General features: G+C 40.2%; 1 protein-coding gene across 1 annotated transcript in view; it reads right to left on the bottom strand.

Moving 5' to 3' along the window:
* Window positions 1-25,342, bottom strand: part of LOC124282195 (ankyrin repeat domain-containing protein 26-like) — an 895,780-nt gene that overhangs the window by 796,276 nt on the left and 74,162 nt on the right. Inside the window, exons 7-8 of the mRNA XM_046718159.1 lie at window positions 13,598-13,722; window positions 13,084-13,122 (exon numbers count right to left, since the gene is read on the bottom strand). Coding sequence (XP_046574115.1) covers window positions 13,084-13,122; window positions 13,598-13,722 — 164 coding nt within the window. The remainder of the gene's footprint in view (window positions 1-13,083; window positions 13,123-13,597; window positions 13,723-25,342) is intronic.

Genomic DNA, 25,342 nt, shown 5'->3' with positions numbered 1-25,342 from the left:
AAGAGTTTGGTATCCACTCTTGACTGACTGGAGAGACAAACTCCTCTCACTTAAAGGCTCGTAGTCACACGAGACGAGATGCTGAAGCACGATGGTGAGATCCCAAGCAGGAGACCGAAACTTCCTGGATTGATCAGCCAGTTTATAGGAGCCCATTAGAGACCGGAGTTCAGGCACAGTCGATATCCTGACACCTCTTGCCGTTGCTATGACAGTGTTGATAGCTGTAGACAAAGTAGGTCCTTTCAATTCTTAGACATTCGTAAATGTTGTAAATACTCGGCAACCATCTGTGCAGAAGCTGTGGTAGAGGACTGGATACCCTACATTCTGCAATAATTCTCAAAGTTCTCTTACATTGTCTTCATAGAGCGAGTATGTGTAGATGAACAATGAGCTTCGGTAATTGTCATAACCCTCTTGAAGTATCCCTTAGCAATCAAGGACCTTTGTAAATGCGCCAAACGTGTAGACGTAACATCTGCAGGGACCCGTGAAGACGATCTGAGTGTGGATGGACCCACTCGTCGTCTTGATTGGGTAGAGCCGCTAGATCTGGAACGGCAAACTTTAGAAGATCGACGAGCCAACTAGTAAGGCGCGACCAAAAGCAAAGTTATCTTCCTTGTGGACTGTTACTTCTGCAATACTCTAGGTAGTAGAGCCGGTTTCGTAAGTGTTCAGATTCTCCAAAGAGATTGCTGGAGCGTCTTGGACCCACGCCATAGTGTCTGGGATCGGGGGGGAGACAAACTTGGGTAGCTGGTTGAACCTGGTTGCAAACAGATATACCTGAGGGTAGGTGATTGGGAGACAAATGGATTGGAAGCTGCATGGATGTAGCTTCCACTTGGATGGGAATGATCGGTCTGATCATGACAGGGCATCGGCAATGACGTTTTTCACCCTTGGTATGTGTCTGGCTTTCGCTGATATGTCCAGAGAGTCTATCAACCGAAAATAAAATCGCCCAACTGAGAAGGTTTGACAAACCTGTTGAACCCAGAGAATTGATGCACCACACTACCGTCGAGTTGTCTGACTGTATGAGAAGACTGGTTGATTGAAGGTCCTGTCCCCAGTTAGATGGCTAGAATGACTGCCTTGAACTCCAGTTCGTTTATGTGCAGGGACTGTTCATCTGATGACCACAGCCCTGCCACCTGAAGATTGCAAAGATGAGCTCCCCAAGTAATGCGTCTACAAACAAGTGATGAGTGGGGTTAAACGGCGTCAAACTAACTCCCGCGCAAACGGTCCATTTGTCGAGCCACCACTGAAGATACGGATGGAGCACCAAAGGTAGACAGATCGGTGCATGGGGATCGTTGACCTTCAGAAACAGCCATAGAAACCTCTGAATCAGGTGTAGTTGCAGTTGACCTCTGAACGTAAGGGCTTGAACGTCAGCAAGCCTAGTAGTTCCTGACACTGTCATAAAGACCTCTCTTCCGACAGAGCTAGAGGTACTGCACGTTGTATCTTGACCCGCCTGTCTTGGGGAACAAACTTCTTCCCCAGATGTGTGTCGAACACAGCCCTGAATAAACTGAAGTCACTGTTAAATTGAGGTGATGCATCTAAGAATAGGTGATGAGTGGGGTTGAGAAGAGACTGACGAATGTAGAAGGATCTGGATATGGGGACCGTCGAACCTCAAGAATGAATGTAGTACGGCACTTCCCATAAAAGTCGTCGATTCGTCGAGCGACCACTGAAAGTACTGATGGATAGACAAAGGTAGTAGCATCTGTGCATGGGGAACAATTATTGCACTAAAGCGTGATTACTTTCTCGCTGTCTTGCTATAATGCAGCCTGGCTTGTGCTTCCCTGCTCTCTTTCCTATTTCGCAGAAAGCAGTAGTCCCCTGTTGATGTTATGAATCTGGTGCACACGCACGCACGCACGCACGCTACGCACACACGCACGCACGCACACGCACTCACGCACGCACACACACACACACACACACACACACACCCCATGTGATAATGCAGTGAAACTGTATAGTAGCCAGCGTGGTCTCTACTGAGTTCAGAAGTACTACAGTGTACCAGTCTACTCCCTGTATGACGTCACCATTATTAGATTGCCCTCCAGGATATTTGGAGCAAGAGATGGTTGACTGAGTACGCAGATGCTGTGTGATGTGTTACGCGATGTGGGTTAATAGCCACGAACCATAGAAAATGCCAAACGGGAGAACCCTGCATTAGTAGTGGTTTGTAGAGCTGGAATCTACAAACCTGATCGCTCGTCAACTGAGGAGATCCAATGATCGGTAATTTGTAGCCTAAGCTGAGTGTAAATACGACAAAGGAGTCTCCCAAAAGGGTCCAGTTGCGAGCATAATATTATGTACCAATTTTCCCGCCAACCAGGTAATCTTCGATTGGGAAGACTGTGGGGGGGAAGATCCCAGTCTCGCGAACGTCTCTGACAGTCATAAATCATTAGCGTTCACAAAATGCGAGTAAAAAAGTCAATAGGTTCTTTCACCCTCTTCAGGTTCCTAACGGCCATCTGAGTTATGCAGGGACGATGAAGTAGTGTAATTGTGGAACAGTCTCCCTGTTTCATGACGAAAATGGATAGCAGAATGTCTGGTGGACAGTCTTGTTTTAGACAATTGCAGATTCTTTGCTATCCATGCTAACATGTGCGTCCTATCTACAAATTTGATGCTACCCTCAGGTAATTGCTTCAAAGCTGTCGCCATGGCTCACACCATCAAGTCAAAGTTCATGTTGAGGTGAAGTTTGTGTATCTCTGGAATGATCTCAAGAGGTAGGTTCAGCTGCGTAGCTCTAATAGCCTGCAACAAATAGGTAGCGATGAACGGGATCGCCGAGGCAGACAAGTTCAAGTTCAAAGGCTGAGATGCAGTGGCTGAGACAAAGAGGTTAATTGAACGTAGATCGGACAATGGTCCGTTCATCGAGGGTAAGTCCCGCTCCTTCATATGAAAGGTGGACAGCAAATCATCGGCCGACTTGCTCTTGAGTGTGATCCCAGTCAACCAGCAGTTTGTGACCTAGGTATTCTACTGCTGAAGGGAAACATTGAACTGAACCGAACTGAATCAACAAACTAGAATGTACCACGGAACTGTCATGGTTCGCCAAACTAGATAAAATTGCCAAACTGTCATGGTTCGCAAACTGGGGTAGTTTGCAAAACTGAACTGGCCCACCGAAATAGTTTGTATCAACAAACCAAACTGGCCTTCCGAACTTGTGCGGTTCGCCGAACCGAACTGGTTGGTAAAGCCGAACCAAACCAGCCTTCCAAACCAGTACGTATCTCTGAACTGAGATGAATCGTCGAACTGGGATGGGTCTCCGTAACCAATACTACTGCCACTGAGACAGCCTAACTGGAAGGAATCATCAAACTAGTCGGGTCATCGGTAGTCAGTTCGGGAGACATTGATGTAATGTTTCTGCTTATTGTCCGGTATGGTCCGGTTTGTGTTGTATTCTCGGCCATGAAAATAGCAGCGGAAATTCAATATTAGTATTAGAATGAGCCTTAAATGGGAACACACTTAGTGGTAACACCACTGGACTGTCAATATTTGGCTTACAGACTTTGATGGGTTCGTTGCACACGAATAGAGGTCAGTCTACATCAAGGCGAAACAAGCATCTCAAAATTTCGCTCAAATACGAGTTTGATGAAACCTCCAAAAATCTTTCCGGTCTATGCTCAGTGGTGAGGATCTATGCGGCTATGGAATCCTGTTTGTTTAATCGAGAGGATCTGCAGACGAAAAAGTTTTCTTGCACTGATAGAATTTCCCTTTTCAAGATTAATAATCTTCCTTGCCCTTGGTGTTATAGGAATGAGTGAAAGTACAACTTCAATTACCGCATGTCTGCACTGGTGTGTGACAAGAAAGAGAATGATCAAAGGAGTCACATGATTAACCAGAGGGCATGCTGCACAGAGGCTGAGGCTGTCCAGGTATGGGAGAAGTGGGGAGTGTTGGATGAATGGTACAAGAGAGGCTGAAAACTTCTTTTGCAGTTCATTTCCACTCAGCTGTCGAATCATGAGAAAGAGTACAATGCATGAGATTGGATGGACAGGAGAGAACTGTGTGACAAACGCAGCACAGAAAACAGTGAGCCAAAACGCACCCAAAAAGACATAGCTATGGACATGAAAACATTGATTTTCATGTGCCCAAGGGACAGTACACGTGATTTTGTGTATGTTTTCGAGTTTATTTGTGTGTTGTACCTCAATGTAGCAACATGTAATAATGTTTCATTTCCAATAAGTTAATTTAGAATAGAAATGTTATAAAAAAGCAACTTAGTTGATAGATGTACACTTATAAAAGTGGATTTAAAACACAGAGGTGTATAAAGTATTGGAAGAGTAAACTGTGTAGTTTAAGGACCACAATAAAGGTTAATTTTATTTCAATAGAATTGTGTTTTGATATTTGGAGTATCTTCACTCCATAGGATAAGTTTAAAAACTTCTTAAATGCTTGAGCTCACTTCATACCAAGCAAACAGAAATTAATACATCTCATGGTATAAATAAAATCTGGTTTCAAACAACACATGCTCAGTTATTAATTGTTAAGGACAAAAAGTCAAATAATTCAATATCCTTTCCAAAGACTGTTCTTTGTTCCTTCAGTTCGATTAATGTCACTGCATATTTCTGAGAACAGTTGTTCCTGCATTAATATTTTATACTAGACAGCAACATGATTCTGGCTCAGTTTATAACAATGTTATTATTAATACTTCCAGTTTCTGTCATGACACTTTCCATTTTTGACAAAAACACATACTTCATTTGAACTTCACTCCAGAAAGTCTGATGGTCACAGCATCTTAATTCGATACAAGTTTACAGTACATCAATCACCCTCTGATGCTTTTGAGTGCTGTCAATCTTTGTGATCATTTGCACAATCCTGAGAGTGATTGTTTGATCCTATCGATCAAACCCAAAATAATTGTTATTATGATCCAAATGTCTGATCCTCTCAATATCTTACTATCTGATTGCGGATCCTTCCTAATGTCTGTGGGATCCTAATGGTGACCCTCCCATCCTGTAGATTGCTCTCAGTCTGAATGACAATATTCCCAGTAATGACAATCGATCACAAGAATGCATGCAGCTGATCCATTTTTACTATCTTTGAGGTTGAACTAAACTTCTTCACTTTCATGGAAGAACTTGTCTTCCATCTTGCTGGTCAACAATTGTCTACATCAGTAGAAGGAGTGAGTGAGTGAGTATGGTTTTATGCCACTTTTAGCAATGTTCCAGCATTATCACAGCTGGGAACACCAGAAATGGGCTTCACACCTTGTACCCATGTGGGGAATCAAACCTGAGCCTTCGGCATGACGAGTGAATAATTTAACCACAAGGCTAGCCCACCGATCCAGGAGAAGAAGGAAGTGGAATGTCATCCAGCGTAGTCTTATCCACTAGCCCATAACCTACTGTATATTACCATAGATTAGCCGACCCCATAGATAAGCCAACCCCAAACCCAGAACTGATTACTGCCTCGTTTTCCATGGACTGCTAGTTTACAGTAACATCGGTAAAAATGTGTGAATTTAAATGGCTTGCTTATTTTAACCCATTCCATGAGCGTACAACTTCCGCTTACCACGTTCCTGAGGGTCCGTATAACCACAGTGTTGATTATATATATTTTACATTTATAGAGCAAAAACTGTAATTAAAATTACACAATGCGAGGATATATTTCTTTGGGTTAGATAATAGTATTCTGTATTATATATTACTGATGACTGCATCAGAATTCATCCCATTATATTATTGTGCATGCTTGAACTTGATCGCTGGGAAACGTGTGCACAGCTGATTGCTATTTCCGGCTCAAATACACACGGTAATCTTAATCCCTGCAAATAATACAATGCCCAGTAAAAACAACTTAGAACAGAAAAGGTAAATAATCTTGTCTAGTGATGTTTAATTGCAAATTTGACGTCTTTACTGACGTCTTCTGTTGTTGGTTCATGCGAAGTGATACGATGTTGTTTTCTTACCCCTGGACATTTTTTTGATGAAAGCGTAACTCATAGATAAGCCGACCCCCTTCTACAGACTGCTTTTTTTGGTCCTCAAAATCCGGCTTATAATTGGTACTCTAAAGGTTTGTTTCGTGAATATTAATCTATAGTTGATGTTCAAGCTTTCACCATCAACTGAGTGCTGTGATATAAATATTTCTGTCTTCAAAATTATAACTGTGACCAATCAGTTTTCTAAAAAGTAACATTTTGTTGTATTAAGTATAGTGGGGCAAAAGGAGATGCATGATTATTATAATCAAAGTTTGAACCCAACTGTAATATTTTCACAGTTTTCAGTCAAAAACAGAAATATTTATTTCAAGAACGTTTGTTCTGCAACAATGTAAGTTATTTAGGAAATAAACATGTTATAATAATCATGTTTTCAATGTTAAGTTGGGTAGATTTACCACGCTCAGTTGAATTAAGAACTGAACACAAAACATGAGGTTTCAAATGGTAAATTTGGTAAACTCTTAAGTGCAATAAATATATTGAGCGAAATAGCAAGGGTTGAGTCCAGTTTTGAGTAGGTTGTGGATCTGAATGACAAAATCACAGACAGCAGTTTGTTTTCATCATAATGTCACTGTCAGCTATTAACTAATCCAAATGCAGATTGTATATTCCTGCCGGAACATATTCTGTATTTGAGCAAGGTTGGGTATATGTCATGTCTTTTCCCCAAAAGCACTTCTTAAATGACTGAAATATTGGTGAGGTGGGAGGGATTAATCCTGATGTAATTAAGGCAATATGCTTATTACACAAAATGATTATAATGTCACTCTCTGTTTTAAATACTCCTCTGATTGATGACGTCACTTCCATCTCATGATATCACTTTCAGTTAGGACATCACTTTCAGAGTGGTTGATGTCAGTTCCAGCGTAGACAACATATTCAAACTTACAACAATCAAACTGAATTATGTTATCACCTCAAGGTATCTAATGAGAGTCAAGCAATAAAATAATTATCTGTTTACTATGGAAAACAATGTGACAAAGGGTCAACTTTCCTAAGACAAGTGAAGACTGTTGGGATTATTGTCAGGTTTTGCAAAGGGTGGTAAAGAGGTTTTAGAAGTGCAGATAATATGAAAGCCATATTCTGCTTTATAAAATTACATCATACCTTGAAGTTTTCTCACTGAAAGGACCTCATAAGTCGGTTTTGAACCGGATGAGAATCTATAGAAGATATTAAGATAAAAAACAGAAGCTTGTGCTGATTTGCACCCTTTTACAGTTCCATACCTGAAATTGTTGTTCTCAGGAAATTAGCCCCAATAGGTAAGGTTACCTCCACATAATCTGTGCACCAATGGCAAACTAACCATTTCCAAGTGGTCTTGCATATCAAGACCTGTTTGGCCAAGCTGGCACAATCAGAATGATGACACAATCTGTCTTTTCTGTTTGCGTGCGCAAACAGACCCTACTACAGAAGTGTTGTCTGTTTTCATCAAAACTGAAGACTGCTGAAGTCTTGTTCCATCTCTTGAGAACTAGGGAAACGGTTTTAGTTCCTGACAATGTATTTGAACAGTTTTGTCCTTAAGTGATCAGTTTTCCTGAATTGTTGCCCCATCCATGTGAGCATCTGTGAATGAACTACCAATTCAAACTTTGTAGAAAACGTAATCAGTCAAGAGATCCTCTACTGTTTATCCAAAGCTGTAAAGGGGGCATACAGTGTCAGCTTGAGAAGGTGAGATCATGAAGAGATGTTAACATCCCAAGACACAACATCCATCACTAGCAAGATCTGATGGGCAAATTTGGAGCCTCTTGCTTCTATGTATCTTTCTGGTGGAGGAGCCATAATGACTGTTCAGATGGAATCTTGCTCCATTGTATGTGATTTCCTGTACTAGAGTTGGTTTTCATTTGGTTAGACAAAGTAGAAACCCCCAGTAAGATGGCAACTAAATCAGACATGTATTGTTCTGTATGACTTAATTTTAGTCTTGATCTGATGATAAGAAATTGCAGCTATTTCTCAGAACATGAAGTGTTGAAGCTTATTAAGCATGTCCAGCCCAAGTACTGTGAAGTCGGTACGATCCCAACCCATCAGCTGACTGACTGTCTTGATGTCCAACTTCCGGCCATTGCAAGAATAGTCAACTTGTCTTTATCTACAGGCTAGGTCCCAACTTCCTTAAACATACCCTTGTGAAACCCAACCTGAAGAAACAAGGTCTTGATGGCAAAGTTCTGAAAAACTACAGACCAGTGTCCAATCTCCCGTTTTTATCCAAAGTTTTGGAAAAAGCTGTTGCTCTCTGTATACAAGATCATCTTATCAGAAAAAATATGTTCAAGAAGTTTCAGTCTGCCTACAGGACTGGACATAGTACAGAGACAGCCTTACTCAGAGTGACAAACGCATTCTCACTGCAATGGACAACCAGAAGATGGTGCTACTTGTCTTACTTGACCACTCTGTGGCAGTCGACACAGTGGACCACGGAATACTGCTGAACACACTTCGGCATGACCTAGGAATGATTGGCACAGCACATGCTTGGTTGACGTCATACATTACTGACAGATCGCAAGCTGTAGCTGTATGGAATTCCAGTTCCTCCTCACTGAGTCTTGATTGTTCTACAAGGTGTTCCACAACTTTCAGTTCTGGGACCCATTTTGTTCTCATTGTCACTCAGTACTATTGCTAACAACCACAATGTGAATCTGCATCAGTAAGCTGACGACAGTCAACCCTATGTCTCATTCATAACGTCTCATGAACAACCTTCAGCACATGTTCTGGAACACTGTTGCTCTGGTGCAAAGAAATGGATGAGCTCTCACATGCTCAAACAAAACCAGGAAAAGACAGAAGTCATTCTATTTGGCCCAAAATAATCAATGAAGCCTGTGGTGATATTGGATATCTGAACGTAGAAGGTGCAATCATTCACCCTCAAGAAAAGTACGAAATCTTGGGAGTTTGGTTGGACCAGCAGCTGATGATGAATCAACACATAACACGAGTATGTCATACAGCCAATTACCATCTACATAACATTGGAAAACTCAGGCCATATCTCAACACAGATTCGACCTTCAAACTTACCCGATGTTGCGATGATTCTCTGTAGAATAGACTACTGCAATAGCTTCTTTGTTAATATTAACAAAGACCAGATAGAAAGACCCCATGCCATTCAGAACTCTGCTGCAAGAATTATCTTGAGATCTTCAAAGTTTGACCATACAAAGCCATCACTAAAAGACCTCCATTTGATCCCTGTAGCTCTTCGCATAGACTTCAAAATTCTTCTGACTGTATACAAGTGCTACTATGGTCTGGCTCCATCTTACCTGCAAGAACTGCTGCACACATACTCTCCATCTAGATCTCAGCACAAGTATCTCTTTACAGTTCCAAAGTATAAGACGGTAACATTTAGTAAAAGAACCTTCGCCTACGCTGCCTCAACCTTATGGAATGAGCTGCCTACATCCCTCAAAATAGTTGAACCTGTACCTTCCTTCAAAAATAATCTAAAGACTTATCTCTTTCAACAAACATTTCTCTAACAACAACCTTGTTTGAGCAGCACACAGAGCATACTACTGTGTGAATAGATGTGCTATAAAAATGCACATATTATTATTATTATTATGTTTTACAGATTAAAGATAATATGCCGCAGAGAGGGTTCGGGTGATCCTGGCAGTCAGGCTGGTAAGGCTCATCATCAGCTCAGGGCCCTTGCCCCCTCTACACGCAGCCCAGACAGCGAATGGGACTTCTCCAAGGAAACGCTGCCTAATCGAACACACCAAGAACTTTCCGGAGAATATGTAGACTCCCCAACACTGCAGCCTTCTGTATTACCCAGAGTGTCAGAAGGGCTGTGCTCCCTGTGGAGAACCCGGGCACTTTCCTGATCTACGCTAAGAAATCAGGAGGTACCAAACCAACGGCACCAAGAACAATGGGGAGCCTGACGACAGTGTACTTCAAAGGTGAGGTCCGCATATTTAGAATGCTTTTCCTGAATTTTGCCAATCACGTTGCTGTCAAAGAGGGACAGAAAATTGATATAAATAAATTCAATGGCTTTATCAACAAGGACAAGATCAGGTTTGTTGGCAGGAATTCTCCTGAGGCTGTATATGGGCCTATTCCACAGAAGCTTGAAATCATCATTTTCCATGACGTCCTGGACATGTTCAGGGTTGTACCATGGGTGGACCTCAGAGTCAAAGCAACAGGCATGGCAAAGACGATAGTAAAAGCAACGAGCCATGCCATCATCATGTCATTTAAGATATGCTGTTTGTGCCAAGGAAGGGCATCCAGTGACAAGGTTTTGGACAGTCTCTGTAAATTCATTGCACAATCGACATTTCATGCAAATAATTTCTTTAAGAATCACATTCAGGCGATTGCGAGTGGGAAGTGACTGCTCTTGGGCAGCAAAAAGGAAGCCCTCAGTTTCATATTTTAGACCAGCCGACTTCATCCAGGCAAAGGAGTCAGTGGGATTGCTATTCTGTTCCACACACTGCATGTACACACGAAGCAAAAATGAACGACTCTGAGCAGACTTGGTGAAGGACTTCACCTGGTTTACTCTTATCGCTGTACCGTCCAGCAGTACATCGCCATCAACAAAATCAACCTCAAGTATTATTATTATTATTATATTTTACAGATTAAAGATAGTATGCAGCAGAGAGGGTTCGGGTGATCCTGGGACAGTCAGGCTGGTAAGGCTCATCATCAGCTCAGGGCCCTCGCCCCCTCTACACGCAGCCCAGACAGCGAATGGGACTTCTCCCAGGAAACGCTGCCTAGTTGAACCCACCAAGAACTTTCCGGAGAATATGAAGGCTCCCCAACACTGCTGCCTTCTGCGTTACCCAGAGTGTCAGAAGGGCTGTACTCGCGGTGGAGAACCCGGGCACTCTCCTGATCTGCGCCAAGAGATCAGGAGGTATGAAACCAAGGGCACCGAGAACAATGGGGAGCCTGACGACAGTGTACTTGGGATGCAAGCGAGACATTTCAAAGGTGAGGTCTGCATACTTAGTATGCTTTTTCCTGAATCTTGCCAATCACATTGGTGTCAAAGGGACAGAAAATTCAATGATATATATAAATTCATTGGCTTTATCAAAAAGGACAAGATCAGGTTTGTTGGCAGGAATTCTTCTGAGGCTGTATATGGGCCTATTCCAGAGAAGTTTGAAATCATCATTTTCCATGACGCCCTGGACATGATCAGGGTCGTACCATGGATGGACCTCAGAGTCAAAGCAACAGGCATGGCAAAGACGATAGTAAAAGCAACGAGCCATGCCATCATGTCATTTAAGATATGCTGTTTGTGCCAAGGAAGGGCATCCAGTGACAAGGTTTTGGACAGTCTCTGTGAATTCATTGCAAAGTTGACATTTCATGTTAATATTTTCTTTAAGACTCACATTTTGGCTATTACGAGTGGGAAGTGACTGGTCCTGAGCAGCAAAAAGGAAGCCCTCAGTTTCACATTTAAGACCAGCCGACTTCATCCAGGCAAAGGAGCTGGTTGGATTGCTATTCTGTTCCACACACTGCATATGATGTACACATGATGCAATGGCTTCTCAGAAAGCTTCTCCACAAAAGACCGACTCTGGGCAGACTTGGTGAAGGACTTCACCTGGTTTACTCCCATCGCTGGCCAGCAGTACAACGCCATCAACAAAATGAACCTCAAATTTCAGATTCTGTCCAACAACCTTGGACATGGTTATTATTATTATTATTATTATTATTATTATATGAATGAGCAGCTCTGCTGAACAGGGTTGTAATTCTTGAGATAAGCAATGGTGCTATGGAGATTCTGAATTGAAGGACCAAATACTCCTACTTCTGATTGTTTAGTGTAAATCTTAGGATGTGTCAGCAGCATGAATGAATTGTGTTATTCAGGTATGTGTCCTGTATATCATGACCTATTGAAGAATGACCTGACCTGTATTAATTCCACTTCTTTCCTTTTATGAGATAATCGCTGTTGAGCACTTTGAGATCGATAATCACTCGCATGTTTGTTGTGTTCTTTTTCTGGACCAGAAAGTGAGTGAGTGAGTTTAGTTTTATGTCGCTTTTAGCAATATTCCAGCAATATCACAGCGGGGGACACCAGAAATGGGCTTCACAGATTGTACACATGTGGGGAATTGAACCTGGGTCTTTGGAGTGACGATCGAACGCGTTAACCACTAGGCTACCCACCAGTTCCCTGAACCAGAAAGACTGGAGAGATATCCACCAAGACTTTAATGACAATCAGATCCCATAACAGCTTCAATGCTGCAGAAAATGCCTTGTCTGCTACAATCTTGGGCTTAATCTCAGGTGTAGTAGGAAAAAGTGTGTCCAAATCTGATGTGGCAGGGATGCCTTGCTTCCCTCAAGTACAACTGATTATCAGAGATAATTTCTGTCTTAGACAGCACTTCTGATACACAACATTTGGGACACCTTCTTCTCTTAATGACCAGCATTACATTTCTCAAAGGCAGCAGGTGATAGAGGCTGACATGACATTGGGAAACAAAAGAACATGGCCTCACCACACACTCCCAAATGTTGGGCATGCAGATCCTCAGAGGACATAAGTTTCCCAGATGCTAAACAATTTTTAGAGCCAGAGGGAGAAGAAGAGATAACTTTTGAACCTTTAGATTTACCCATTATGGATAGAAGAAAACATCCAAACCTTCAAAAACAATTATGAGGTTACCCCCTTACTTTATGGAAAGGGAGATAACTCCAGCAGAAAGCACTTGGAGGACCTCTGGGAACATAAACTCTTTAGACTTTACTCAAGCTAAACCTGTGGATTCTGTAACAAGTTTCAGTAAAAAAGCAATAAGGTCTTATAGGGATGTAATCATAATAATTTCCATTTTAAGAAATAAGGCAATCAAGTATCCATAAGAATCATAATATTTTTGTCCATAATTATGTATACAAACCTCTTCCTTTCTTAGTTCTTCTTCAGTGTCAGATGAATCCTGTTGTTAGCAGCAGTAATGAATAAATGATATTGAATTACTTGCAGAGAGAGAGAGAGAGAGAGAGATCTTTGCCTTATTTTTAGGGGTGGTTAATCATGTTAGGGTAAGTTAATGCAAGAAACTGGAGACAAGCAGGCAGACGTCTTGTGAGAGTGAGTGAGTCTAGTTTTACGCCGCACTCAGCAATATTCCAGCTATATGGCAGCGGTCTGTAAATAATCGAGTCTGGACCAGACAATCCAGTGATCAACAGCATGAGCATCGATCTGCGCAATTGGGAACCGATGACATGTGTCAACCAAGCCAGCGAGCCTGACCACCCGATCCCGTTAGTCGCCTCTTACGACAAGCATGGGTTACTGAAGGCTCATTATAACCCGGATCTTCACAGGTATCGTCTTGTGAGAAACAGGTTTTGCACAAGTATCATTGTTGTTCCCTATTCCTAGACATAGTGACATTAATGTAATACCTTGGACTTTTTGTCATCTGCTGCAAGACTGAGGTCGGTATCATCACCCCAAGAATCATCATATCCCCCTCCTTTTGCTTGTACTTCAGAACCTTTGCTAAGTGTCTCTTCACCAGAATCATCACCTATAATTATGAGATTGACAAGAAGCATTTGCTGAATTTGTTTCATTGTGTGTATATGAAATCATGTGGGAAAGTAAGGGAATTAAGAAAATGAGAATGGTGCTGGCCTTGTGGTCTTGTGAAATTGTTTACATGAAAAGTGATGCCAAATACTGAACACTCTTTATCACACATTTACAAACCCATCTCTTGCTGACTGAAAGACTTGGTCAGTGCATCTTACATATTGACATTTTGCTTGGAAATACAATCAATTAGCTGTTTATCATCAACAAATTTATTCCAAGGTCAATTAACAGTAATACAGATTCTTGCCAAGGTCCAAGTTATTTTATTTCAAATTCTTCCCAAATTTTTTAAAAATGTGGATGAGTGCATTGGAGCATTTATGTTTCTTCTGCAACACGATCAAAAAGTTCTATTATGACTTATATTATTTTAGTTTAGTTTAGTCATGGAGTTGGTTCTATAATCTCTCAAAATGACTGTCTACAGATTTTCTTTCTCAGGTTAAAGGAAAAAGACTCTTGGTCAAAGTCAAGTTTAGAGGACAAGATAGCAAGGTACATTTTCAGCCTACAGTAAATGTCAACTTTTGTGAACATTTTGAAACACTGGAATGAAAATTATCAGGCATGTGCCTTATTCTATAATGGTTTTTAACATAAATCAATAGCTATCATTTTGTGGAAAATTTAAGAATGCTACCTCAGTTACATCAGTAATAAATTGCTATTTCGGCTATCACTTTAAAACCTTTAGATTTTGAATAAGCATCAACATACATTCTATCCTCAGGCTTAATGCATCTGCACAAATATGACATTACTTCCTGTTCTAATGTTACCTGATGTTAAAGAACCACTAAACTTTGTTTTTTGTTACTCTTTTAACCATTACATATGAAAGATTTGTAGTTAGTCTTACGCGGAACACCAAATTTATTCTTTAAAAACTTGTGGTTAATTAATACCGAGCGATTAAAAGTGGCCAAAAAGTCGCCTGCTTCCCTCTCGCCCGCCAACGTACGAAACCACAGACAGGTTACGTAACTCTGTCGCCAGAGCACTGCAGTGACGTCATATGAGGACCGATTTTCAGTTAGTTGTATAGAAAGTGTGTAGCACGCTCATCATTTTGATGATTTCTCGACATCAACGACGACATGCCGAATCGTTGCTTTGTCGTCAAGTGCTCCTAGGGTCGGGCGATGGTGTCACCATGCACAGATTTCCACAGGACCCGCAGTTCGTGCTAAATGGGTTATGCTTGTGAGTCTTGGCGAAGTGTTGTGGAAGCCTGAAGCGATATCTTACTTGTGTTCAGATCGCTTCACGGAAGTTAAAGAATCAAAACTACTTACTAGTTGTAGTAAAATATGTATATGATTGATGACCATAAAGATTTTCCATGACACAACTTGTAACATAACGATTTCTTCCTCGAAGTGAGCTTGTGGTCGGTAACAATAATATTGTAAGTGGTATTATATTGACACCCACCTCGCTGCCACGAGAGAAATTGTTATGTTATACGCTATGTCATGCAAAATCCTATTGGCCATCAATCAAATACATATTTTACTACCAGTAGAAAGTAGTTTTGATTTTGTAACTCGGTGAAAACAAACCTAAATAGCATTTATCCTCAGACTGGCGGATGTTCCAGACAGGGCCGCCATTTTGAAAATCGTAAAGTCTGTTAGAATTAATGAGATTATAGTTTGTTTTCATCAAGTTAGAAAAATCAAAACTACTTTCTACTCAGAAGTTAAATATGTATTGGAATCATAACCAAACGGATTTTGCATGACACAACTTATAACATAACGATTTCTTCCACGAAGCGAGGTGGGGTCGAAGTCACAATACTGCGTGATACATTTCTTGCTACATTCACATGGTTAATGTCCACTCACCAGTATGTAGATACTAGTCAATGTGCGTCTTTATATTTGGTCTTATAATCCTAATTAGTTTATTATCATACTTGTATGCATTTTGAAACTAAATAAAAAGCAGACGATCTGCTGATACTTATAGTGAATTTATAACAGAACTGTAATATCTAGACATTTTATAGTTTGCCAATGTGAATCATAATTCGCACACACACACCCTAGAGTTGTCTGTCTCATTACACTTCACGGCGAAAACAATGATTCTGTTGAATGCTACGACAAATGAATAAAAACAACATGCAATTATTAAAATTAAAACAGATCAAAGTTATAAGAATAATATCAGGCCATTACCTTGTTCGAGGAATGTATCCATCAATATCCACAAAATTGTTCCAAATGATGTGTCTTTAAACAGTTTAATATACGAAAAGTGATAAATCTTTTCAGGTATTGGTGTATAGTCTCATTGGTCACCCAAGATAGCACACCTGGCAACTAATTGCATAATGTCCGCCTTTCTTTAAAAACAGTAAATTAGTTAGCCAATAATGGGCAATCAATCAATGTATTGCCGATTAATCCTTTGAAAGAAGGACGTTGTTTTTACGCAGACACCGACACAACAGAGTGTATTCAGTATAGATTAGTAAATCTACATACATAAACACTACCTTTTGACAATTTCGCTGTATAAGATAAAAGTAATTAATCAATCAGCGTGTTATCGGTTAATCCTTTGATCGATGTTAATAATGTTGAATATTTACTCCAGACACAAGAAATGCCAAATGGGAACCTTTGTCGGTAATCTAAGTGTGTTACCACTAATTATACCTGTTATAAATTCATTAACTGACCATCAAGTGAATGATGACAAATAACATATGTAGGTTTATACCACCTAACACGGGTTACAACAAAGGAGTATTAATTGCTGTATTGCATGTGAAAACTTATGGGCCGACACTGTTTTGAGAATACAAACAGATTTTTACATGACATGATTAAATATCGAGGTAAAAAAACACAGAAATGGGATCAATTTGGATCAGTCATTATACAAATAGGGCCTAACGACACCGATCGATTTTGACAGAATCGTCTATGAAAACAAGTTGTAACTCGGAAACTAGGCAAAGCAGGAGACAAAATTAAATGACAGTAGATTGTGAGAACATATAGCTTTCATTTTCCACAACAATTGTCACGATTTCAGGTTTATACAAGCCTGTGCTTGATAAAATAGTCACAACTTCTTTATTTCTGTACATAAGTACATAAATGTTTGACAACTGAGTGAATATATCTCAAGATTGTTGACTATTATTTCAGAAAGAAAAAAAATTCACATCTCGGAGTTGTGGCCCTATCTTTGTGCTAAAAATATAATTAGGGCTCCTTGCCTCTAGGAAGGAGACCTATTGTAATCGTTCGGATTATTATTATTATTTATTATTCCGCCGATTTTTGTACCAAACATACCTCCTAAACCAATGCTCCGAATCGGTTACAAAAAATCGCACAAATCCCCACCGCGGTGTAGATATTCCCCTTAAAAATCTCTAGGCGCTAGGCCCAAGAGGAAAGGGGAAATAATTCAAAATTAATTCCAAAATTTCAAAGTTTGACAGCAAATATTTCAAGAACTAATTGTTCCAACACTTCCAAATGCCTTGAACAGATGCACAATCCAATTCCCAAAAATTTTGCCTGGATGGGTCAAGTCGCTAAAATGTACCGTTTGGCAGTTATTTTTGTTTTCAGTTTTTGGCCATGTTTTTCAGCACTTTTCTGAGTAGTTTGCTCCCAAAATGTGCTGAGCTCAAACCATCAGCTCTAAACATTCCAAACTTTCCATAACTGATGTCCAGTAACCGTTGTGCAAATTCTGCACAAAAAGTGCCAGGATCTACCTTCGATGGCCGCCATATTGAGTGCTACTTCCGGGCCAAAGTTCTCTTCAAAAACTTTCAAAGACTTCTTCATGGGTTTTTCAAAAGCAAACAACCACGGAGAAGTCTTGAACAAGCTGGTTTGGATGTTGTCTGTTGTTGCTGTACATTTTCTGTTCTTAGTCATATGTCAAAAGTCACGTGGTTTGGTGGCCATATTGGATTTAAGATGTTCAAAGGGAATTTGCCGGTTTTTGAGAGGTAACCATTTTCCACAATCTGTACCTCTAAATGTATGAGCTACAGAACATTGCAAATTTGCACATATAGCGTCCATACCTCAAACATGAATAATCTGGGACGGTGTTTCGATAACTTCATTAGTTACGGATATCTTGATGTTTGTTTCTATTGTTTATGTTCTCCTAAAATTATTTTTCAAAAAATTGTATGTTCTGTATTATTTAAGATACATTGCTGGTATTACCCAGTATGTAGAAGCTTCGTTTACTGAACAATGTTTGTTCTTTAATGCATGTCAAAATGTGAATGTTACGCGGCCATATTGGATTCTAGAAGTTTCCAAGTATAGATCTTTAAGAACAGCATACCTGTTCAGGTTCTGCTAAAAAAAGTGCTGAAAATGGACAGGACGCAACAGTATTAGAGACTGAACATACTATGTTCTTACATGCTTTTCAAACGTTGCGTAATTTGGTGGCTAGTTTGGATTGAAAAGTGCCAAAAATGCAATATTTTCTCAGAACCGGATAAAACAGTATATATCTCTGTCAGTATTGACCCAATAGCGTCCATATTTGGTATGTGTCTGTGTCTTGACATTCTGATTATTTTCGATCGTTTGTTCCAAGGGGATATTTCCAGCCGTTTGGCCGCCATCTTGGATTTACACTTATTTTTTCAAGATTGCAATAGCAACGAAAGTTCAAAAGCGAATTACTTGACACTTACATTATGAGTGGGCACAGTTAATGGGATGCTTCTTGCAAAATTGTACGTCGAATAGTTCCGGAGAAAATGGGAAAAAAGTAGTTTGGCGGACAGACATGCGGACAGACGTCGGGATCAGTTTTGACAAGTTTTTCCATTCCAAATGATACACTAGGTCTGGGCAAAGCACAAACACCAGTTCCTTTTAGCCTTGAAGCAATAACAGCGCCGTCTTAGCTCGCCAAAAGAAGTACTTATTCTTGTGACGGACCGGTCAAATGACCTTGACCCCCTCACCTTGTTGACCTTGACCATTAGAAAGGTTTTTGGGCTGTCTACCATGTCCAGGGGTTAAAACCCCATAAAACTAAAAAATAACGGACTTTTATTAGGGCTCCTTGTCTCTAGGCAGGAGACCTATTGTAATGCTCCGAATCGGTTACAAAAAATCGCACAAATCCCCACCGCGGTGTTGATATTCCCCTTAAAAATCTCTAGGCTCTAGGCCCCAAGAGGAAAGGGGAGATAATTCAAAATTAATTGAAGCAATAACAGCGCCATCTTAAATATCTCCAAAACTAATGCTCCAATCTGTGCCAAAGTTTTTGAGCAGATGCTCAATCAAAATGCCTACAATTTCGCCTGGACGGGTCAAGTTGCTAAAATGCACCGTTTGTCCACTTGAAACGCTTTGAAAGCTGCGTCTGATAGCTGAAGTCCTGACGATTCCAGAACACTAATTGTTTTGACTGTAGACCCAAGGACAACGGAGCTACAGCATGTCAAAGAGGGAACTATTTCTTCTCCAGAACTTCTTAAAAGTACATGACCCCCGCCGACCAGGGGTCATGTTTACCAGTCCTAAGAGCTCATGTTTTCCAGCTTTAAACACCCGTATCTCTGAAACCAATCATCCGCTTTCGACCAAAATTTGGATATGCATTTATGCCGCCACTGCAAGTTGTTTGTACCAGTTGCAGCAACATAGCTTCAAAGACAACGGAGGGACAAATAATATTCTATTTTCCTCACCACAGTTGCTAATCTTGATTGGTTCTCTACTGTGGGCTATGAAAATTGTCAGTGTATATGTATATGGTTTGCTGATCATTTTTTTATTCTAAGGTACATGTTAAAAGTATCACCGTTTCATGGTTAGAGGCAGCCCTGAAAATCCTAAAGATCCACTCACTCGCCGACTTTCTAATGACTGAAGAGCAATGCAATTTTGATAACATGTGGGTCTTCTGCAGTGTATTTTTTACCTTAAAAACATTATAAGTGACTTGTTTCCTTTTGTTATGTGTATTCCCAGTATATTTGCATGCTCTAGATTCACAAGTTCAGTTGCGGCAGCATGAGAGATTCAGTGTAATGGATACTGACACGCACTATCACTGCAAAGCGTGGTCCACGTGCAGATATGGGAGACGATGTGAATTTCAACGACAGATGTAATTGACAATGACGAGGAGCTCTCAAATCTGAGTTGGAACACAAGCTGGACGATACTGAAGTAACTGAAGTCTTCAAAGACAACAGAGGGACTAGTGAAATTCTATTTTCCTCACTGTAGTTGCTATCTTCATTGGTCCTCTAGAGAGCACAATGAAAATTTGCAGTATGTATCTCAAAAGTTTGCTGATCAGTTTCTGTTCTATGGTGCATGTTTAAAGTATTACCGTTTGTGGGTTAGATACATATATGTAGTTGTGAGTGTTAGCGGTAGTTGTGCTATGCTAGCTGAAGAAATCGCCATTAAAATCTTTCAACACCCCCCACTCGCTGGTTTTGCAATGCCCAAAGAGTAATGCGCTTTCGGTAACATTTGGGTTTTCTGCAGTTTGCATGGATATTAAAACTTCATAGATGATCTGTATCGAGGTGTTACGTGTATTTCCAGTATATATACCTGCTCTCGATTCACTATTCATTTGCATCAACCCGAGTGTAACAGTGTAATGGAAACTAATACAAAGTACTGAAGTACCTTAATTGCTGTGAAATCACAAGTTCACTTGCATCAGCGTGAGAATGATTGAGTGAGTGAGTGAGTTTAGTTTTACGCCGCACTCCGCAATATTCCAAGTATACAGCGGTGATCTGTAAATAATCGAGTCTGGACCAGACAATCCAGTGATCAACAGCATGAGCATTGATCTGCGCAATTGGGAACCGATGACATGTATCAACCAAGTTCAGCATGAGAGAAACAGCATTATGGATATTTGTACATGCTACAAAAATACAGAGTACAAGCACTTCGTGTCAACATTTCAATTTGGCTCTTGTTGATATTTAAATGGAAATGGAAACTCATAGGCAATGCATCATCATGATAAAGAGCATAACAATGTTATTCTTTCAGTCAAATGGCACAAGAGTTGTGTTTACTGACAGTTAAATGTGAATCACGACTCGTGCTTGAAAATATTTCGCTCATATGACGACGTGCATGCGTGTGTATGTGCGGCTGCTTGTACTAGCCCAGACTTAAGCTGGTTTTATAGTGCTAGCCCACTGAGATACCATGCCGCAGTGAAGCATGAATACCCCACTCAGACACATTATACTGACTCCGAGCCGACCAGTCCTTGTTGTACCCATTAATGCCGAGCGCCAGGCAGGGACCAACAACTACCATATTTTAACGTCTTTTGGTATGACGCGGTCGGTTATGTTGTTGAAAATACATTACTGGAAACGTTTGTTTTGTTGTTTGAGATAGACTTACGTTTTAATCCATATAATGTGAATGACAGTAAACAATTCTCATCATTTAGTTGTAGTCACTATAAGCTTGATAATGGTGTAAGAATCTACATCGAAATGTCGCTTCAATGCAATAAACAAGAATGTATCATCCATATAGTTGTATGTTTCATTTTTGAATCACTAACTTCTAGAATGCTGATCAAACAATTTGCACATTTTTTAGCTAAGACTAAAACATTTATTGTTTTTCTGACAGTTTCAACTGGTTGTTCTGCCTTGAGATTCCTTTTTTCCCTGAGACACCAAATGGTATTCTTAGATCCAGATCTGGGAATGTAAACTTTGTAGAAAACCCATCTAAACTTATACGATGTACAGTACTTTCAGATAAAAGGTTTTCAGTTTTGAAGTTCTTGAGCAGATGCGCAATGAAAATGCCTACGGATCAAGTCGCTAAAAGGCACCGTTTGGCTGCTATGTTGGATTGAAGTTTTTGGTGGTGTTTTTCAGCAAAATCCTGACTACTTTCCTCCCAAAATGTGCTGCACTGAAACTACAAGAGCTACGGCTTTCAAACTATGCATACTTTGTGTCGACCAAAATATGTGTATGCACGTATGCTGCCAGTGCCCATTATACCTCTGAATTGTAGCAATACAGCACCAAAGACAACGGTAGGACAAGAAAAAAATCTATTTTGCTCACTATAGTTGCTGTCTTCACTGGTTCTCTTCAAAGCACAATGAAAGCTGGCAATATGTATCTCAAAAGTTGATGATTGTTTATGCAAAGGTGCATGTTAAAAGTATTACCGTTTGTGGGTTAGATACATGTGTATTTATGATTGTTGGCGGTAGTTGCCCAATGCTAGCTGAAAGAAGCGCCAGTAAAATCTTTCAACAACCCCCCACTTGCCGGCTTTGTCGTGAAAATAAAGCAATGTCCTTGCTGATTTTTGTATATATCTGTTATTGATATTAGATCAATGGAAAAGTATGTTTTGTTGTTAAAGAAACGTACATTCAATTCGCATAATGTGAATCTCAGTGAGCATTGAAACTTATTCAGTTTAGGCCACCAAATTTTCTGTTTCTCTGACTGAACAAAGGGTTCTTCTGTTTGAGATTCATGATACCCAAGTGATACTGTTTAATCTAAGAAAATAGGTTTTTGTGATGAGTTTATCGAAACTTAAAGACCTCCCAGTACTTCCAGTCGAAGAGCATGCGACTAGCAGTGATATGATTCATATTAACTAATACTATTACTACTTTCATCAGATATGTGAGAGATGCAATAGGCTAGATAGAAGTAAACCCAAGGAGCCCTACAACGCTGCTCGTAGCTATATTTTTGATATGTTTCTATGATTGGGTGACAGGTATAATGATAAGGCTTAGATATGTCCCAAAGACCTTGAAGTGTATTGTTCAATGTCTTCTTCACCAAAAACCACCAAATATAACTTAATAAAATCATATTTTTACATTTTGACTGAAACTGAAAATTTGCAATTTTCTTTGCATTTTTTAGAAGTCAATGAAAACTCAATAAATGGCCCAACAATTGCAATGATTTAATTTTTTACACCCGAAAATCAAGCAAGTGAAATTTTATAAAACCCCATTTAAGTTGCCATTTCCATGCTTTAAAAAGAGTTATCACCCTTGAATACTCACAATTTCAAGAAATCATCATAACTCAACCTGACAGTACCTAAAAATAACTGATATTCTGCAGAATACCAAGACTATCAAACACTATTTACAGAATATGTAACAGGGCATCTTCAAACATGTATGATTAAAGATCGAAAAAGATAATTTTCTTTTCGTTGTCAGTCTGGAGGAAGTTGAAGGCTGTGGCTCATCTTCAACTTCACTCTCATCAGCGTCGCTGGAAGACAATTCATGAGATGTTTCATCAGATGGTAGTTCATGATCTTCTTCATCCTCCTCTGCAAGGTATACTGTTTTTGAATTGCTGCAACTACCGTGACAATATCCATATAGACGCAAACATTTCAATCCTGCCTTTCTGCACCCACACATACGCTCACACCCTGTTTTACAATTGCATTTGATCATGTTGATCAATGTATCTGGTGCTGGGGGGTCACAGGTTGTTCCTGGCTTGAGCTGGGCACAAACAGTTTGCCATCCCCATTCATTTGGTGGAAGTCTTCTTCCAAGCCATTGCTTCACTTGCAGATAAACCCTTAGACAATGTTGTCTCACCGCTGCTGATGTAGGTTGCAAGGAAGATAACTCCATCTGTGTGTGAATCGGACACTTGGCAACAGCTCTTGTGAAACAATGATATCTGTGCACATTCAGGGATTTAACAGACTTAGGTGCTCCATACAATGCCAGTAAGAACTGCTCTCCTGCAAACGCAACCATATCCTTTGTAGATAATTGATTATGGAATGCTTTGACAAGTGGATGCAAGTCCTATCGTTTTGTGAACAACATGACAGCTTTTTTCTTTCCCTGTCTGTACAAGGCTTATGTAGAGTCACAACCAGTCATGGCATGGAGAAAGAGCAACCCAGAAATGAAGCTCTCTGGCAATGCTTGCCGTAACAACGAAATGTTATATAGACGATCAGCAGTCTTTCCCCTCCCAGGTTTAAGGAAGTACAATCTTTCTGAAGCACACAAATGGATGAGGAGCACCAGAAGATCAACATCAGTACCAACAACAATGGCTTTGTGCCCATTATCAGCACAATCAATACCTGTTTGTACAATGAGAAGGTCAGCATCTGCACTGGCTTGTTTCACTGGGATATTGAGCTTACGAAATTGTTGTGTCAGAGCCTTTATCAAATGTGACTTGTTTTTACCATTGGACAGGAATTTTTTCTGTTTGATCGTCAATGGCATTTCAGTGCTCAGATATCTGGATGCTCTCCGACTCTGTTCAACACCTTTTGCGGACACAGACTCGCCATACCCATCAAAGACAATGATACAATTGTTTCCAAAGTGTCTATTGACATATGTCAGATAAGCATCATAAACATCATTGTATGTTCTGCTTTGGGGCCATATTCCTTTTCTCAGCAAGTATCCACCATCAACTATGTACATAGCATCTGGAGGAACTTCCTCATCATGTGGAAGGCTTTGTTTGCCTGACAAAAAATCAATGACAGAGTACATGACAGATTTTACTGTTTTTCTCATTGAGTACTCATCAATAGTGATAGAGGACAGGGAGAAAGTTCATATTTCAAAGAGAATAAAAAGGTCATCATCTGTTTTCATGAGGCACAGGATGCGATGAAAAAGCTGCATGGTATTGACAGGTATAACCTCATTCTGTATTTTGATTGAGCTGTTCATGACAGATAGGGGGAGTACTCTGTTTTTTCTTGGAATATGCAGATCTCCAAAGCTTTTGCAAACTATTTTCTTCATAGCAGAATCTCCAATTGTAAGTGCAGAATTGCAAGTAATGTCTTCTTTCCCTACAATTCCACTACTCAAGGAGACCAGTTCATGTCCTTGTTCAAATGGAGAATGAGTTGATAGCCATTCAATCAGCTTGTTAACGTCACTGGTATCCCTCTCAATTCTAGACGTCCTTAGTTCTACGTGCTGGTCAACACTACAAAAGCTGGTCCCACAGAATTCCTCGAAGTACTGAATCATTTCAGTACAACCAGGCATTGCCAAGATCCATTGCGCCAACTGTCTGTCAGTCCTCGTCCACGAGTGAGACCACTGGATGTCTTCATCGCCCGCATAAGAACCTGTTCAATTGTCATGTCTGTCCAGATGGCAGCTCACATCTTGCCACTTCGCCTGACAGTAAAACTACCAAAGCTGGTAAAAGCTTCAAATTCATCCTTAGGCATAATATCTCCCAGTTGTGACATCTGTTGAACATACAAATGGGCACTTTTGGCATAAGCAATATGTCCTGCAGCATGAAAATATGGTATAATCTTGCTGGCAGGATCAAGATGAAGATCCCAGTCTCCAATCCTTTCAGCTCGAATGAACTGGTGCATCAAAGAAACTTGCTCAAAATATTGACACCACAACTTGGCAGTTCTGCTTTGAGACGATTCAAATTCCGTAACTGCAGTCAGTTTTTCGACAAGGTTTGTGACATTGGCAATAGCTGGAAGTTCATCGGTGATCACATG

This window comes from Haliotis rubra, unplaced genomic scaffold (assembly GCF_003918875.1).
Source record: "Haliotis rubra isolate DU_JTF1 unplaced genomic scaffold, ASM391887v1 Scf295, whole genome shotgun sequence".
NCBI lineage: Eukaryota > Metazoa > Mollusca > Gastropoda > Lepetellida > Haliotidae > Haliotis > Haliotis rubra.
This window is presented reverse-complemented; position numbering and strand designations above follow the sequence as displayed.